Source organism: Cervus canadensis, chromosome 2 (genome assembly GCF_019320065.1).
Source record: "Cervus canadensis isolate Bull #8, Minnesota chromosome 2, ASM1932006v1, whole genome shotgun sequence".
Lineage (NCBI taxonomy): Eukaryota > Metazoa > Chordata > Mammalia > Artiodactyla > Cervidae > Cervus > Cervus canadensis.
In genome coordinates, this window is record NC_057387.1 from 48,492,045 (window position 1) to 48,511,310 (window position 19,266).

The following is a 19,266-nucleotide window of genomic DNA, read 5'->3' on the forward strand; positions in this document are numbered from 1 at the left end:
CAGGAATTATATTAAACAATCAATATAAAGTACTAGTATTCACACATTTATTCAACACTTAATATATGAAGGATAATTTATATACATTATCTCCTTTTAATCTTCTGTAACCTCCTGAAATGATTGTTCATCTTTCGGTGAAGAAACTAAGGTTCAGGAAGCTCAAATAATATGCTAGTGGTTATGTTGATAGAGGGCTTCTCTGGTGGCTTAGATGGTAAAGAATCCACATGCAGTGCAGGAGACCTGAGTTCGATCCCTGGGTTGGAACAATTGCCTGGAGAAGGAAATGTCAACCCTCTCCAGTGTTCTTGCCTGGAGAAACCCATGAACAGAGGAGCCTGGAGGGCTACAGTCCATGGGGTCTCAAAGAGTTGGACATGACTAAGAGACTAAGCACGCAAGGACATATTGATAGAAGATTGTCAAGGGTTAGAACTCTGATTTGGGTTAGTGTGAGATTCATACATGTTCTTAAGTGTATACATTGTGCTACTTGCCAAGAGAGACTTTAATGTATTATTATCTAAAAAGGATTTGTATGCCAATTTTTCTGTGGATAAAGCTTTTCATTAAAAAATGAATAGCTACTTAATAAAATCCAGTGGGGAAACCAGTGGGGAAACAAGAGCATAATTTATTGAAGAAATCATTCATTTAACAGATATCTACAGTGCCTACTGCATGCCTAAACACTGTTCTAGGCATTTGAGATGTATTTATGAAACAGACCAATTCCTGCCCTCGTGATGCTTATATTCTAGTGTTGAAAATATACGATAGGTAAAATGTACAGTATTTTAGATGGTGATAAGTGTTAAACAAAGGGGAAAAAATCTTAGGGAAGGGCAAATAAATGGATGGTGTTTGGATTAAAAATTTAGAGTAATTGACCAGGTTTCCTTTGAATAAAAACCTGAAGGAAGTGAGGGAGCTAGATATAAAAGGAGAGCTGAGTCTGGTCAGGAGAGTGCTGATAAGGAGTAGTGATGGGACAGCATGAAAATGAAGGAAGTAATAAGACATAAGATGTTGCATGTTACAAATAATATAGGGAGTTGCTGAACATATGAAGACTTTAGCTTTTCCTCTGGTGAGCCATTGGAGTTTTCAATAGAGAAGGACAAGGTATGACTTTTAAGTTTTCAGTAGTCTTCTGGATGTTGTGTTGAGAGCATATTGCAGAGGGTAGGCACAGAATCAAGGGAAATAAGTAGAAAGCTGTTGAAGTAATGCAGGCTAGAGGAGGTGGTGGCTTGGACTGAGGTGTTAATGATTGGGTGGTGATATGGAGGTGTCAGAGGGACAGGAATCTAGGACTTTGTCCTGAGCAATTAGGAGAATGCAGTTCCCAGTGCCTGCAATGGGAAGGTATGGAGAAGGAATATCAAGAGCTCCAGTTTTGGCTATATTAAGTATGAGATGCCTAGGAGCTGTTCAGGTAGCTCCTCAAAATATTTGAAGTTGGCGTTAAGAGAGCACAGGCTGGAAATACAAATCTGACAGTATTGACACAATCATATTAGTATTAAAAGCCATGAGAGTGGATGAGATTAACTGGGGAATGGATGTAGATAAAACCGAAGAGTTCAAGAATTAAGCCTGACAACATGGCAACATTTAAAAGCTAGGAAGACCAAGAACTAATCAGCAAAGCTTAACAACAGGGAAATGTAACACCTAGAAGTGAAGAGACCAAAAAAAAAAAAAAAAGTGAAAAAGTGTTTCACGGAGAAAGTGTTTTATTTACTGTGTCAAATGCTAAAGAAAGATTTTGTTTAATGAGAAAGACAAAATAATAATTGAGTTCATCAATGTGGAAATAGATTAGTAAAAGTGCTGGAAACTAGAGCTTGACTAGAATGAACTAGGAAAAATTGGAGTTAGAAAGTATAGGTATTTTTCAGGGAATTTGCTATAAGAGAGAAAGAAGTGGAACAGTATGCTTAGGGTAGTGATTTTGAAGAGATTTTAAATTTGTTTTTCCTTCCTTTTTCATTAAGATGGAATAATTAAATGGGAAACGCTCATGATGTATGATTGTCAGGACAATTGCTGGAATGAGCAGAATTATGAGGTTTAGCGCAAAGGTGGAAGACTCACCCTGGTCTGCTATGTAGATCAGTTCAGTTCAGTTCAGTCACTCAGTCGTGTCTGACTCTCCGCAACCCCATGGACTGCAGCACGCCAGGCTTCCCTGTCCATCACCAACTCCTGGAGCCTACTCAGACTAATGTCCATTGAGTCGGTGATGCCATCCAACCATCTCATCCTCTGTCGTCCGCTTCTCCTCCTGCCTTCAATCTTTCCCAGCATCAGGGTCTTTTCAAATGAGTCCGTTCTTTGCAACAGGTGGCCAAAGTATTGGAGTTTCAGCTTCAGCATCAGGCCTTCCACTGAATACTCAGGAGTGATCTCCTTTAGGATGGAGTGGTTGGATCTCCTTGCAGTCCAAGGGACTCTCAAGAGTCTTCTCCAACACCACAGTTCAAAAGCATCAATTCTTTGGCGCTCAGCTTTCTTTATAGTCCAACTCTCACATCCATACATGACTACTGGAAAAACCATAGCTTTGACTAGACAGATCTTTGTTGGCAAAGTAATGTCTCTGCTTTTTAACATGCTGTCTAGGTTGGTCATATTTTTTCTTCCAAGGAGCAAACGTCTTTTAATTTCATGGCTGCAGTCACCATCTGCAGTGATTTTGGAGCCCCAAAAATAGTCACCATTAACATTGTTTCCTCATCTCTTTGCTGTGAAGTGATGGGACCAGATACCATGATCTTAGTTTTCTGAATGTTGAGTTTTAAGCCAACTTTTTCATTCTCCTCTTTCACTTTCATCAAGAGGCTCCTTAGTTCTTCACTTTCTGCCATAAGGGTGGTGTCATCTGCATATCTGAGGTTATTGATATTTCTCCCAGCAGTCTTGATTCCAGCTTGTGCTTCATCTAGCCTGGCATTTTGCATGATGTACTCTGCATATAAGTTAAATAAGCAGGGTAACAATATACAGCCTTGACATACTCCTTTCCCAATTTGGAACCAGTCTGTTGTTTCATGTCTGGTTCTAACTGTTGCTTCTTGACCTGCATACAGGCTTCTCAGGAGGCAGGTCAGGTGGTCTGGTATTCCAATCTCTTGAAGAATTTTCCACAGTTCGTTGTGATCTGTGCAGTGGATAGTCAATAAAGCAGAAGTAGATGTTTTTCTAGAAGTCTCTTGCTTTTTCAGGGATCCAGTGGATATTGGCAATTTGATCTCTGCTCCCTCTGCCTTTTCTAAATCCAGCTTGAACATCTGAAGTTCACAGTTCACATACTATTGAAGCCTGGCGTGGAGAATTTTGAGCATTACTTTGTTAGTGTGTGAGATGAGTGCAATTGTGTGGTAGTTTGAGTATTCTTTGGCATTGCCTTTCTTAGGGATTGGAATGAAAACCGACCTCTTCCAGTCCTGTGGCCACTGCTGAGTTTTCCAAATGTGCTGGCATATTGAGTGCAGCACTTTCACAGCATCATCAGAATTGTTAGTATGTTGATCCAGAGTGGTGGTTTCCCAGGCAAGTACGCTGACTACTAAGGGAGAGAAGGGATAGGGGAAATAAGAGCAGGGGAGAGTCTGCAGTGATTGGAAATTGAACTTTGGGAAGAAAGGATATTAGGGAATGAGAGACAGTGAAAACTTGGTAGGATCAATGGATTATCCCAACTAAAAAGATACTATTGAATTTGGGTTATTTCATAAAATGGATAAGCTAGAAAGAATAGAGTGAGTTGTTTGAAGCTAATATTCCACGATTTTGTGATATTTAGGTTGTTTTCATCATTAAAAAATAATGCTTATAGTTACCATCTTTGTATATAAAGTTTTGTGATACCTTGTATTTCCATTGTTGTTGTTACTTAGTGGTTAAATCGTGTTTGACTCTTTTGCGACCCCATGGATTGTAGCCCACCAGACTTCTCTGTCCATGGGGTTCTCCAGGCAAGAATACTGAAGTGGATTGCCATTTCCTTCTGCATCATCTTCCTGACCCAGGGATTGAACCCATGTCTCCTGCTTTAGCAGTCAGATTCTTTACCACTGTGCCACCGGGGAAACCTTGAAAAGCTGTAATTGCTAAAATACTGTCAAGGTAACCCTGAAACAGTCTTTAATAACTCATAAAGGCTATTATATATTTTCCATCTCCTCAGGAAGTGGATATCACACAAATGAGGAATTGTTGATTTATTGATGATAAAAGTGATATTTAGATATTTGTGTAGGTACTATAGGGGAACATATTTGTGCAGGGGAAAATGAATTTAGGATTTATTTATAGCAAAATTTCAGAAAATTTAAATGGTATGGGAAGGGAAATCCAAGTGAGTGTTTTTAGTTTTAAATTTTATTATTTTATCATCATTTCGAGTGTAATATTAACTTTATTCTCTCAATTGTCTGGTTGAACTTTACTTCCTAAGTCTTTTAGAGTAAACAAAATGCTACTTTTTTTTCAAGAAACATGTTGAGAAGATACTGAGAATCATGTTTATTTCTTTAGCTTTCCAGACTTTAGCAGCATTTAATAGTTGTTTATTTGTGTAGACCATTATACTATATGTAATGTAAGTAGCCAAGAAGTACTTTATTCTCCTCAAACTATTTTGTAGTCTGAGATCACATATAAGGTAATATCTATTCATATCACCTAAATATATTCTAGTGAATAGAGTAAGAAAATTTAATTTGCAAACTATCTTTGTAATAACTCTAACATATGTTCCAATTTATGGTTTACCTAATAAGAGAACAATAATTTATAGTCTTATTTTCTTTGTTATGAGATTTTATATGTTATGTGCTCAGTTGCTCAGTCTTGTCCTACTCTTTGTGGCCCCATGGACTATAGCCTGCCCATGGGGTTTCCCAGGCAAGAATACTAGAGTGGGGTGCCATTTTAGTCCTTACTGACAAAATAATAGGTCGAATCATAGAAAAATTTCTGAGGAAGACATTTTTAGCAGAAATTTAGAGAAAAGTAAGGTTGAAAGAAGGTTGGATTGTGCTCTAGAGCAAATTGGTGCAGAAAGGTAAGAGGAAGTTTGAAAGTACAGTGACGGCAAAATGGAGGGATGACTTATATTGGTAGACTAAACAAGAAGGAGGTGATTTTTTTAATGTAGAGTGATTTACAGTGTTGTGTTAATTTTTGCTGTATAGCAAAGTGATTCAGTTTCACACACATATATATTCTTTTTCATATTATTTTCCATTATGTTGTCACAGGATATTAACTACAATCCTCTCTGCTATACAGTAGGACCTTGTTGTTTATCCATCCTGTATATAGTAATTTGCATCTGCTAGTTCCAGACTCCCAGTCCATCCCTTCCCATCCCCAGTCTCCCCCTTAGCAACCACAAGTCTGCTCTCTATGTCTGTGTGTCTGTTTCATGGATATGTTCATTAGTGTTGTATTTTAGATTCCACGTATAAGTGATATTATATGGTATTTGTCTTTCTCATTCTGACTTACTTCACATAGTGTGACCATCTTTGTTGTTGCAGATGGCATTGTGTCATTCTTTTTTATGGCTACTGAGTAATGTTCCATTGTGTATGTGTATCACATCTTCTTTATCCATTCATCTACTGATGAACGTCTAGGTTGTCTCCATGTGTTGGCTATTGTAAATACTGCTGCTGTGAACATAGTGGTGCATATATCTTTTTGAATTACAGTTTTCTCTTGATATATTTGGGGATTCCCAGGTGGTGTAGTGGTAAAGAATCCACCTGCCAGTGCAGGAGATGCAAGAGGTGTGGGTTTGATCCTTGTGTTGGGAAAATCCTCTGGAGTAGCAAATGATAACCTACTCCAGTATTCTTGCCTGGAAAATTCCATGGACAAAGGAGTGTGGCGGTCTACAGACCATGGGGTCACAAAGAATTGGATATGATTGAGTAATTAAGCACACACGCTTGATATGTGTGCCCAGAAGTGGGATTGCAGGATCAAATGGCAACTCAATTTTTAATTTTTGGAGAACCTCCATGTTGTTTTCCATAGTGATTGCACTAATTTATAGGATATTAGTTTAATACTTAATAGCAGTAATTGGATAGTGTTTTGAGAGTTGGGCATTGAATAATTAGGTGCAGAGTTTTTTTTTTTAATCAGGTTTTACTTTTAACTATAGGAAAATGGTAGTAATTAAGTTTGAAACAAGTCATGATAAATAATTCATTTGATGAAAATAGCTCATTATATTTTCAGAGTGGAAATTTGCAACTTTGCATGTACAGCACATTATAAATGGAGGCTGATCTAGTTTTAAACTGACAATTTGATATTTATCCTATACATTTTTCAGGTTTCTTATTTGATAATAGACAATTGACTATTATTTATGTTGTCTTTGTAGGAGATAAATGAGTTAGAATCTTTTCTATCTAATGGGGATGTTAAGACATGTAAGAAAATACTGGGAATTCCCTGGCAGTCCAGTGGTTAGGACTCTGTGCTTTCAATGCTGAGGACCTGGGTTCAGTCCCTGGTCGAGGAACTAAGATCCTGTAAGCTGCAAGGTGAGGCCAAAAAAAAAGAAAAAATAAATACTGATTATGAGTCCTTTTGCTAGGTACAGAAAAGAAAGAGATTATTTCTGAACATACTCTAGCTTATATTTAAAATTCAAACATAGGCAGAATGATAAATATGGTCATTTCCTTTTCCATGCATTTCTTACTCTGAGCCTTTAAGAATTCCACAGATGATAATGTAGCCATTTCTTAGACTCTTTTCCTGTTTATTAAAGGTGGTACATTTTATGGACTATGATTCAGGTGTCATTTTTTCTTCTCAGGAATGTTTGCAAACAAAGCTTTGTTTTTTTCTGCAGAGGTTACGAACAGAAAATAGACTTTTAAAACAGCGCATTGAAACGTTAGAAAAAGTAAGTAAATTGCTACTTCTGTAAATGTCTGTTGAATTCACAATAACTTTGCTACTTTAAATAAAGGCTCAAAAATCTAGCACGTCTCCAGAATTGTGGTACTGACTGCTTAGCTTGCATCGCTTCCTACTAAACTAAATAACTTGTCAGTAAAACTGATCACTACTAGTCCTTGAACTCTCAGGTCGAAGTTTCAAGCTAAGGTTATTAATAGAATAACATAGTAATATTACTTGTTTTCATTATATAATCTCTCAAAAGTGTGTTCTTCAGGGGTAACCTAATTGAGAATCCATTCTGTGTAGTATTTTAAAAATGGCTTTCAAATGTTGCTGTGACTGTCCAGACATATATTAAATGTGGCAGTGATTTCTTTAAGACCTAGGCTTGCTTTAAAGTTTAGTCAAAATGACTAATTCCATACATAAAAATTCATCATGAAGTTTGTTGATTTTTCAGTTCAGGAATTGTGCCTAACCTTTTGGTTCTTAGAATTATTTTGATAACACTTGTTTCCTTTTCCTCTCTATTTCATATAAAATAACTGGGTAGATGTTGCAATTCTATGTTATTTTTCTTATTATGCTTTTGAAATAACGTCTTTTGTAGTCTTCTTCCTGGTGCTGTAAGAATATATTGAGTAATAAAAGCATAGTCTAAGACATTTGTTTTATTAAAGATGTCCCAATTCACAAACCCTTGGTGTGTTTTTTGTTTTGCTTTTTTTTATTTTTACCAAAGATAAGAATTAGTTGTTTAAAAAATACTCCTCATGATATTGCCAAATATCTTAAAATCTTCCCTGAAAATTGATTGGTCAATATTTAGGAACAAAATGAATGAAGATACAGATTATTTGCATTTTTTCTTTTGTTTGGAATATTGATGGTTTCATGTTAAATAGCATAGCACAAGGACAGGATTTTATTACATACGTATTTTTGTTGTATAATAATTGCAGGTACATTATATTAAGGATATAATGCCTTCATCTTATTAGAGTTGCTTTGAAGATAATTCTGCTTTTTTGGTAACTGCAAAAGGTTGTGCTCTTAATTGTCTTTAAGTCATTTTAATTTTATATACATATATATATTTTTTAAACTAAATATTCAGTTTATAGTAAACTATACCTCTTTCTAGGTGGTCTTTTATCTTTGGAGTAAGACATTTTCACAGAGAAAGTGTTTTTATTTCCTCGAAGCTTGAGAATAATAAAGGTGCTGTTGGAAAATGTTAAGTTTGGATTTTGCTTCTAGAAAATTAAATACTTTTTTGCTGGCTTATTTGGCCTGGGTGTGTTCTTTAGCACTTAGAATCCTGTAAATACTTATAGATACCAATTAAAGTCCATAACCACAATGTTTACTTACTCTGTTATTGCTAGAGTTTATTACAACTGAGCTCATTAATATCATTTGTCATGTTTTCCTTGCTTTGTTTCTTTGGAAGTTGCTGTTGCACAAATTGCTGTCACACTTTATAAGTGGAATTGCTTACTCAAATTCCTTCTCCCTTTCATATAAATGATTTGACAATATGGATAATGTTAAAAATACTTTAAAAGTATGCTTTAAAAAGAAGATATTGGTTTGTCCCAAATTATGAAAAAAAACCCTCTTGGAATTTGTGTTTGGTTTCTCCTAGAAGTACATGATGTTCTCCCGTTTATCTTTATTTTGATATATTTTTCTTTAAGAATAGAAATACATACAATAAAAAACCATTTTAAAATCTAAATGTTCATTTTAACTGCAATGAAAAGTAGGTGGAATTTGGGTATGTGTTGTTTCTTCTTATTCCTAATTTTATCACCTTTGTTTTATTTCTGTCTCTTATATTCCTATCTGAATTTTTCCTTTTGTAGGAAAGTGCTTCCTTGGCAGATAGATTGATACAGGTATAGTTTTTTTTTTTTTTAAAGCATTTTCTCTAACATCTAAGGGAAGTCGTAAACCTAGAAATTCATATTTTAATGCATGCAATTTTACATGCATTTTTCTGGAAATAATTTTCGGGGTGGTATCTATGGGTGTAAACTTAATTTTTGATAACAATGTGTTACTTTTATTAAAATAAACCCATCTTTTGCACGTTTTAGAGCTAACCTTATTTTAAAGTATTTATTCCAAAATGGCAATCAGTGAATTTTGCAAAATTAACCACTATTCATTGAAAACATTAGTCCTGCATGTACAGTAATATTGCATGAATTGAATTTTTATTGACTGAAAGAGGAATTGTTCTTAAGATTATCAGATGAATTTTTCATTGAGTCTCCCAAAATTTGCTGGAGCAATAATAAGCTGCTGGCTAATGATTACTTAGGTTGTTCTGTTTTCTGAGATGATTTTTTTTTTAACATGTCAAAGTAAGTAATTAAACCTCACAAAGGCAGTCTTTCTTGAATCTATCCTAAATTGCTTTACACACACAAAAATTATGTCCTAAGGGACAAGTGACAAGAGCCCAGGAGGCTGAGGAAAACTACCTCATAAAACGGGAGCTGGCCACCATCAAACAGCAGAGTGATGAGGCCAGTGCTAAACTGGAGCAAGCTGAAAATACCATCAGGAAGCTCCAGCACCAACAGCAATGGGTAAGGAGTCTGGTAGTGTTTTTTCTCACCTTCCTCATCCCCTTCCTTTAAACTTTTTTTTTTTAAGCACAACTTCTGTGCTCTAGTTTTTTAACAATTTTGTTTTCTTCTGTAATTGAATTCTTAATCAATTTTAAGTTTTATAATACTTAGGGGTCTTATTGTGGCCTAAAGACTCCTCGTTCTAACATTTTTTTTTTTCTGTTTACACAGTTTTGTTAGAAATGGGTATTATTTTGTTTCCTTACATTATGTTTTAAGTCACAGAAAATAAGTGGTGTTCATCAGAACTGCTTTTTAGGTTTTAGATATCTGTTTTAATAAAAAGTATTTTTTCATTTTACAAATTAAAAGATTAATTCATAAATCTTTTGCCAGTTTTTGTTAATTGTGTACATAAGATACTACCTAGCATATAGAAAATATGTAATATCTCATTTAGATCTTTGATAATATGGTGATTTATGTCTTAGAAATACTGTAGTCCTCATACATCGGGACATTAAATTATGGGTTCAGTTGTATGCTTAAGTTTTTTCCAGAAGAGAGAAATTGTCAAAATGAAAAAAAAAAAGGATTTTAAAAATATTATGTTAACTAACTTACAGTAGTAAACTGCTACTGCTCATAGAACTATCCTTAGGTATCTTTTGTAACTTAGATACTATTTTCCATTGGCAAATTCAGACCAGTGTGATCTTAATCAAAAATTTGGAAGTTAAAAAAAACCCGACTATATGAGAGTTAAAAAGAAAAGCCAGCTGTTTATCTTTGAGAATATATTATTTCTTATTTCAGCTTTCTGTTTTCAAGTAAGAGTTGGATTGTAACAGGAATAGGAAGAAAAAGTGTTAAACCTAGAACGCTATATGTAAACCAAAGAGAATGACTTCAAAGTTGGATGTTATTTTTATTCAGAAAAATTAAGAAATGGTATTATCTTCTGAGCATGAAAATCAGAAAACTAAAAACAAAAAAAGAAATTGGTAATTGAAAAAAACATACAATTTTTCTTATTATGTTAGTTGAATATGGTTACCAAAAACTGAATAAAAGAGTGGTCAAAGAATACATTCATTGCTTATTATCTGTGGAAGACTGGTTCCAGGACACCTGAGGATACCCAATTATTGTGTGCTCAAGTCCCTTTTGTAAAAGGCATCGTATTTGCATTTAATCTGCATGCATCCTCTCATATACTTTAAATCATCTCGAGGTTACTTATAATACGTAGTACAATCTATTACGTTGGCCAAAAGTTCATTCAGGTATGTCTGTACCATCTTACAAACCTGAACGAGCTCTTTGGCCAACCCAATAAATGCTATGTAAATGGTTGCCTTTGTATGACAAATTTAAATTTTGCTTTTTGGAACTTTCTGGAATTTTTTTTCCTGAATATTTTCAACCCACAGTTGGTTGAATCTGCAAGTGCAGAACCTGTGGCTGTGGAAGGCTGACTGTACTAAAAAGATGGGAACTCAGTTTTATTTTGTCTTTGAATGAAATATCAGTAATATCAAAGCATAAAAACAGGAAAAAGAGAATTGAGAGGTCATGCTGAAAAATAAGCTGAACTGAGTTATCAGTGTAATCTGATTTTGTCATGAGGAAAGATAAATATTATGTTTACATTTAGTATAAGCTACAGTCTTAATAAAATACATTAGAATCATGAATTATTAGTTTTTTACATAGTTTTTCAAATAATAAGACCTGTGGATAGATGTGTATCAAAGATAAAAAAATACTGGTTTATAATGAAAGAGCTAAGTGGGCAGACAAAAACAGCCAGAATGAACTGAAGCTTTTGAAAATAGTCAAGTGTAACAAAAAGAATCTTTGTACTCTAATTCAGGGACAAGATAGACCCATACTGAGGGCCTATGATACAGCAAGTAGAAAGCAAATCTCTCCTTCAATTTTGTTACCGTCTAGGCAAGCATTCTCTTAAACTGAAATAAACTGTAAAGCAGGCGTATAAAACAGCAATGCACAAAAATAGGTGAAAATATCAGAGCCTTGGTTGAAATTTCAATTTCAAAGTAAAGTGTATATCCCTGGGTAATCAGTAACTTCCAGGATGATCACAGGAATATTACTTTTTAAAAAGGATCTTACAAAATAACAGATACTAAAGGCATGAGACAAGTGCTCAGGGCTGGTGCACTGGGAAGACCCAGAGGGATGGGATGGAGAGGGAGGCGGGAGGGGGGATCAGGATGGGGAACACATGTAAATCCATGGCTGATTCATGTCAATGTATGGCAAAAACCACTACAATATTGTAAAGTAATTAGCCTCCAACTAATAAAAATAAATGGAAAAACAAAACAAACAAACAAAAAATAAAGGCTTTGAGGTTGGCAACTACAGCTAAGTAATAATGGCTGGATATCTCAAAAGATCAGTGACCTTGATAATGCTTCATTAAAAATTTCTGAAGCATCTGGTTTGTGAATAAATAGAAAAATAACTTCTATTAACTGAAAGCTAATTTACTCTGTATAAGTCATAACAAACTAACTTTATTTCTGTAATAAACAAAAATTCTTACAAGTTATTGGTAGTCGGGTCATAACAAACTAACTTTATTTCTGTAGTAAACAAAAATTCTTACAAGTTACTGGTAGTCTCTCTCATGATACCATTCTTGACAAAGTAGAAAAATACAGATGGAAATAGTAAACAAGTGGTTTTACAAGTGACTGTGTCAAAACGGCTATTCATATTGAAGAGATATCAGAGGTCTTTCTCTCCTAAACCTGTGCTTCAAATATATATTATTTAAATCTTCATATACAAGGTATGTTTAAGGTTTGTATGTGAAATATTTTAGGAATGTAGGTAATATGCTAATGGTGAGTCAAGATTTTAAAATATTTAAACAGTCTGTTCAGAATAAGAAACTAAAAGATTATCTCTTAGGAAGAAATCTATAGTTTTTGTCTTGAAGTTTAAATCTTAAAGATATATCTTAGTGATGCTTTATGTAACAAAACATAATTGAAATTGATTGAGAATCAGGAATTACCAGTAATATAATGAGACTCCCCACATCTCTAATCCCAAGTATTGTCTTCTAGAAATATAGTAATCCAATTCTAAGTAGCTTGTAGAAAATTAGTGGTGTTGTATCTAGTTTGAATACCAAAACTCATATGAAATGTTTACAGACTGTATTATAGCAAGTTTAGGAAGATGTGGAGTCCCTGGATATTTTTAGATTCCACTAAAGAAGGTTTTAAAGATCATCATAGGTATAGTCATTTTTAAGTATTTGGAGGTGAGCTTATGGAAAAGTAGTTAGTCTCTTTTGATATTGCTTCAGAGGCAGAATGTATTTAAGATCCAAAGATACAAAATCTTATTGGAATTTTGACAAATGGAGTAATTTCTTTGCAAAGTACTGAGAATACTATTCCTTGAAACTGACCAACTGACACTGCTAAATGTCTTGATTACAGCCTTCCAATATAACATCATGAAGTCTTCAAAATTCTCTAAGGTTTTCAAGTTTATTCCAGCAGGAGATATTGAATTACCAATATAATCAACCACCACCCCCACCCTCTACTGCCAGTAGTGTCATTTTATATGATATAAATAGCTTTGGATTTCATATAGGGAACTGAAATCTAATCCTGTTTTGCTAGCTTTGTGACTTTGGATACTCAAGGATTGGGTTTCTTTTCTTTTCTAAAATGATTGTATAAGGCTAAACCATGTCAAGTCTTTCTCATTAATTTTTTAAATGAACTTTATTGAGGAATAAATTACATGCAATGGAATTCATCAAATTAAAATTAAAATACATGGTTTGATGTGTTTTGACATTAGTTGTATAACCTTCACAGTCAAAATATAGAGCATTTCCATCACCCCCACAATTTCCTTCATGTCCCTTTTCATTTCACCTTTTTACTCCCGGGAGCCTTTCTGCTTTCTGTCACTGTAGTTTTGCCTTTTTTAGAATTTCATATAAATGGAATTGTAAGGTATGAGGCTTTTGTGTCTGGCTTCTTTGACTTAACATATTCACTCACTTTTTTTCTTCTTGACAATTTTTTTTCTTCATTGTGGTAAAATAGACACAGCATAAAATGTACCATTTAAGTGCTCAGCTCAGTGGCACTGGATACACTTACTGTTGTATGACAATAACTACTGTATTTCTAGAGCTTCGTCATCATCTCAGACAGAAACTTCATACCCATTAAAAAATAACTCTCCTTTCAACCTCCACCTCTTCACCCTTGGTAACCTCCATTGTATAATATAAATAGATCATATAATATTCATCCTTTTGTATCTGGCATATTTCATTTAGCATAATGCTCTCAAGGCTCATCCTTGTTGTAGCATTGCATTAATATCAGAATTTCTGAAGTTTTTACTGTGGCTGTGTAATATTCCTTTGTATATGTATATGTTTTGTTTACCCACTCATCTGTTTACGGTCTTTTTGGTTGTTTCTACTTTTTGGTTGTCATGAATAATACTGCTGTGATCATTGATCATTAACATACAAATATCTGTTTGTGTCCCTGCTTTTAATTCTTTTGAGTATGTACCTAGAAGCAGAGTTGCTGCCTCAAATGGTAATTCCCTGTTTAACTTTTTGTAGATTCAGCAGACTATTTTCCACAGCTGCTGCATCATTTCACATTCCCACCAGCAATGTACAAGGGTTCCAATTAATTTCTCTACATCTTCAACAGCTCCTGTTCTTTGCTTTGCTTTTTTTCTTTACTGTTTTTTATTTAAAGAAAAAATAGCCATCCTTGTGGTAGATGTTAAGTGATAATTCATTATGGTACATAGGAGTAAATTTAACTAGGAAGATGAAAGACTATGCACTGAAGACTGTGAATCATTGTTTATCCATTCATCTGTTGATGAAAGAAATTAAGGCATAAATAAATGGAAAGACCCCATGTTCATGTATTGGAAGTTTCATATTATTAGGATGTCAGTGCTACCTAATATAGAGAAGGCAATGGCAACCCACTCCAGTACTCTTGCCTGGAAAATCCCATGGACAGAGGAGCCTGGTAGGCTGCAGTCCATGGGGTCAAACAGAGTCAGACACGACTGAACGACTTCACTTTCACTTTTCACTTTCATGCATTGGAGAAGGAAATAGCAACCCACTCCAGTGTTCTTGCCTGGAGAATCCCAGGGACGGGTGAGCCTGGTGGGCTGCCGTCTATGGGGTCGCACAGAGTCGGACACAACTGAAGCGACTTAGCAGCAGCAGCTACCTAATATAATGTATAGATTTAATTCTATTAACCCTATCAGTCTTTTACAGAAATGAGAACACATCCTGAAGTTCACATGGAATTACAAAGAGCTCTAAATAGGGAAAGCAATCTTGAAAAAGAACAGAGTTGGCAGACTCACATTTCCCAATTTGAAAACCTACTACAAAGCTAGAATAATCAAAACAATATGGTACTGGCAAGAAGATAGACATATAGATCACTGAAGTAGAAATTGAGAGTTCAGAAATAAGCCCATACATCTATGGCCAACTGATTTTCAAAAAAGGATACCAAGACCAATTGATAAGGAAGAATAGGTTCTTCAACAAATGGTTCTTGGAAACACAGGATATCCCCATGCAAAAAAATAAACTTTGACTCCTGTCATACACCACATTAAAAAATTATTCAAAATGGCTATCAGCCATCTTTGTGCTTTTAAAGTACATAAGGATAAATCTTCATGAGCTCAGATATGGCAGTGGATTCTTAGATATGAATTCTTTGGCACCAAAAGGATAAGCAACAACAACAGAGCTCAGATATGGCAGTGGATTCTTAGATATGAATTCTTTGGCACCAAAAGGATAAGCAACAACAACAACCAAAAAACAGGTAAACTGAACTTCAAAAGTAAACTCTTTGAGTATCAAAGAACATTATCCAGAAAATGAAAAGACAGCCAACAAAATGGTAGAGGATATTTGCAAATCACATATTTAATTGTTTAGCATCTAGAATATATAGAGAACTCTGAACAGAAAGACTACTCAGTTTTAGAATGAACAGAGAATTATACAGCATCAACCAAGACATGGAAACCACGTATGTGTCCACCAATGGATGAATGGATAAAATGATGCACATAAACACACATGATACACCCCTGCATGCTAGAATATTATTCAGCCACGAAAACAATGAAATCTTGCTATTTGCAACAACATAGATGGACGCTGAAGGCATTATGCTAAGTGAAATGTCAGATAGTGAAGGCACATATCACATGACTCACTTATATGTGAACCCCAAAAAAGTCCACCAGGCTCATAGAGACAATAGATTGGTGGTTTCAGGGATGGGAGGATGAGTGAAGTGTGGTTAAGGGAATCAAAAGATAGAAATTTCCAGTTATAAATAAATCATGGGAATGTAATATACAGCATGGTGATTATAGTTGACCATGCTATATTGCATATTTGAAAGTTGCTGAGAATAGGTTTTGAAAGTGCAAAAAAGTTGTAACTGCGTATGGTGACGAATGTTAGACATTGTGGTGATCCTTTCACAATTTACATAAATACCGAATCATGATTTTATACACCTATAGTTAATATAATGTTATATGTCAATTGTATTTCAATAAGACATTTTTTTAAGTAGGCAGAAGACTTGAATAGACCTTTTTCCAAAGAAATATACAAAAGGCAACAAACACTTGAAAAGATCCTCAACATCATTAAGCTTTAAAATCACCTCTCAATTACTTAAAAATGACTACCTAAAGCATTGGCTAGTGAAAAATTTATAGCATTGAATGCTTATATTAGGAAATGAAATTCAAGTCTCAAACCAACAATCTATTCTTCTACTTTAAGAAACCAGATTTGTCCGAGAAAACTGAACCTAAAGCAAGTAGAAGGAACAAGTATAAAGAGAGTAGAAATTAATGAAATTGAAAACAGTATAAAACAAAAATAGAGAAAATCTGTGAAACGAAATGCTGGTTCTTTTAAATCATCAATGAAGTTGATAAAACTGTCTAGACTGACTAAAGACAGAAAAAACAATAGCCCATTTAGGGATAACGTTGGCTTTTTACATATGTAACTAATTTTGTCTTGTCTTATACCCTGGATTTGTCTGATTCCTTCTTCGTGGTGTCATATTTTCTATAAACTAGATTCAGTTAAATATCTTTAACATTTAGATTATAGGTGATGTTGTGAACTTTGCTTTAAATCAGGAATCCCATAATGTAAGTTCCCATTATTTAGTGAAGCTGAGTTTGTTTGTCATGCTAAGTTTGGTTACCGCACACCCTCTCCCTTGTAAAGGTATGGTTTCTTCTTTGCAATAATTAATATACTGGGAAATACTTTTGTACCAAATAAATATCTTGTCCTCTGTTCACCTATTACCTAGTGGTTTTAGCATCCTCTGATTAGGTTTCCAAGATGGTGATTTCCATATTTTCTCATTTTTTCCTACTCTGTTAGCTAATATTTCTCTGTAAAAGAGATTTTTTTTTCCCCTTTCAATCTCTCTCTGTTACTTACTTTGAATACTTTTGTATCATTCCAGACTCATGTGCTTTTATTTGTTTTGATGTTTCATATAATTTTTAATGATTTTAATGCAGTTGATACAATGATATATATTAAACGTTTGAGTGGCAGTTTTTAGTATAATTTTAATAGATTTTGAGTATATCCTTAAAAAACATTTGTGCAGTACACAACTATTGAGTAAATGTCTTTTAACAGGTCACTGGTTCCATTTCATGCTGGCTTTTTGAATCTGGTATTGTTGGTTTTCAAAAATGATGTTATTTTATTATAATTTTTTAATTGAAATATGCAGTTGATTTACAATATTAGTTTCAGGTATACAACATATTTACTCCATTTAAAGTTATCACAAAGTAATGGCTATATTTTCTTGTGCTGTACAATGATCTGTGTTAATTTATTACTTAGTATTTACTAAATAAAATTTACTTTCATTTAGTAATTTTAAATGATAAACATTAAACTAAGCATTAGATAAAACCAAGCATTTAGATTAAACTATTCCTTGACGTATTTGTTATACAGTGTTACACATCAGTTTTCTTAGGAAGCCCGTAGAGTTAGAAATGATCCAGTAATATTTTGTCCCTTTTGAGTGTGATGAGGCACAGATGTGTTTATGTTGGATGATTTTTCCTGAGAGATCTACTGTCTGAGTCTTGCTTGATCTATTAATATTTAAAAACTTCTTATTCTACACACGACTGCTTATCATTCAGGTGTCCTGAGTAAGTAATCTTTGTCCATCAGTTTATTGGCTAGGATCACTGTATACAAGAAGGATTGTAACAGTTAACGTTGTTGACTGCTGAAGTGACTGCCTTTCAGATGGTTGGGACCGTTGTACCAGGAGGTTCTAAACAGGAGGCTAGGCAAGATTTCTTTTGATCTTCCTTCCTCTTCCTATAATTCTAGAAGAAAATATGAAATAATTATGTGATAATTTTAATAATCAAGGATTTGGTGTGAGGAATAAAAACTAATTATACTTAGAATAAACATATGAATAAACATTAATAAACAAAAAACTGTTAGTGCAAGTTGTGAAATTTTTTAGATAATTTATTTTAGAAAATGTGTTTGTTGAGCAGCATTTAGAATTGTGCAACACCTGATTTTACCTAGTGGATTTGTTTTTCTTTATGAATATGGAAGTTAATATCTAACATCTTTTCCTGCACAATAAAAACTTAAACTGTATTTTGGTGACATTTCAAGAAAAAGCCATTTAATTTCTAAAAGCCATGTAATTATTGGTAAATTTCTTTAAATTTCCTAAAAATCCAAAATAGACTGTGTTCTGTTCAGTTCAGTGCAGTCGCTCAGTCGTGTCCAACTCTTTGCAACCCCATGAATTGCAGCACACCAGGCCTCCCTGTCCATTACCAACTCCCAGAGTTCACCCAAACCCATGTCCATCGAGTCAGTGATGCCATCCAACCATCTCATCCTCTGTTGTCCCCTTCTCCTCCTGCCCTCAATCTTTCCCAGCATCAGGGTCTTTTCAAATGAGTCAGCTCTTCGCATCAGGTGGCCAAAGTATTGGAGTTTTAGCTTCAACATCAGTCCTACCAATGAATACCCAGGACTGATCTCCCTCAGGATGGACTGGTTGGATCTCCTTGCAGTCCAAGGGGGACCCTCAAGAGTCTTCTCCAACACCACAGTTCAAAAGCATCAATTCTTCTGCGCTCAGCTTTCTTTATAGTCCACATCCATAGTCCAACTCTCACATCCATACATGACCACTGGAAAAACCATAGCCTTGACAAGATGGACCCTTGTTGACAAAGTAATGTCTCTGCTTTTTAATATGCTGTCTAGGTTGATCGTAGCTTTCCTTCTAAGGAGTAAGCGTCTTTTAATTTCATGGCTGCAGTCACCATCTGCAGTGATTTTTGAGCCCCCAAAAATAAAGTCAGCCACTGTTTACATTGTTCCCCATCTATTTGCCATGAAGTGATGGGAACGGATGCCATGATCTTAGTTTTCTGAATGTTGAGCTTTAAGCCAACTTTTTAAGCTTGGTGAATTCTTACAGTGTTGGTCAGTATGCCTAGAAATCTGAACAGAAGTTTTCTTCCAAAATAATTTTGGTGTTAGTCTAAGATTAAATGTTTTACATTCATATGTATTCTTTTCTTTTCAGCCTAAATAATAAACGAA

General features: G+C 34.5%; 1 protein-coding gene across 8 annotated transcripts in view; it reads left to right on the plus strand.

The window, feature by feature from the left end:
- The window catches only part of EVI5 (ecotropic viral integration site 5), a 227,002-nt gene that overhangs the window by 106,796 nt on the left and 100,940 nt on the right, over window positions 1–19,266 (plus strand). For 5 of the 8 annotated variants that reach the window (XM_043460636.1, XM_043460635.1, XM_043460632.1 and 2 more), the window contains exons 11-13: window positions 6,890–6,943; window positions 8,811–8,843; window positions 9,396–9,542. In XM_043460636.1, coding sequence (XP_043316571.1) covers window positions 6,890–6,943; window positions 8,811–8,843; window positions 9,396–9,542 — 234 coding nt within the window. The remainder of the gene's footprint in view (window positions 1–6,889; window positions 6,944–8,810; window positions 8,844–9,395; window positions 9,543–19,266) is intronic. The other 3 variants (XM_043460637.1, XM_043460639.1, XM_043460638.1) reach the window with 2 other exon arrangements.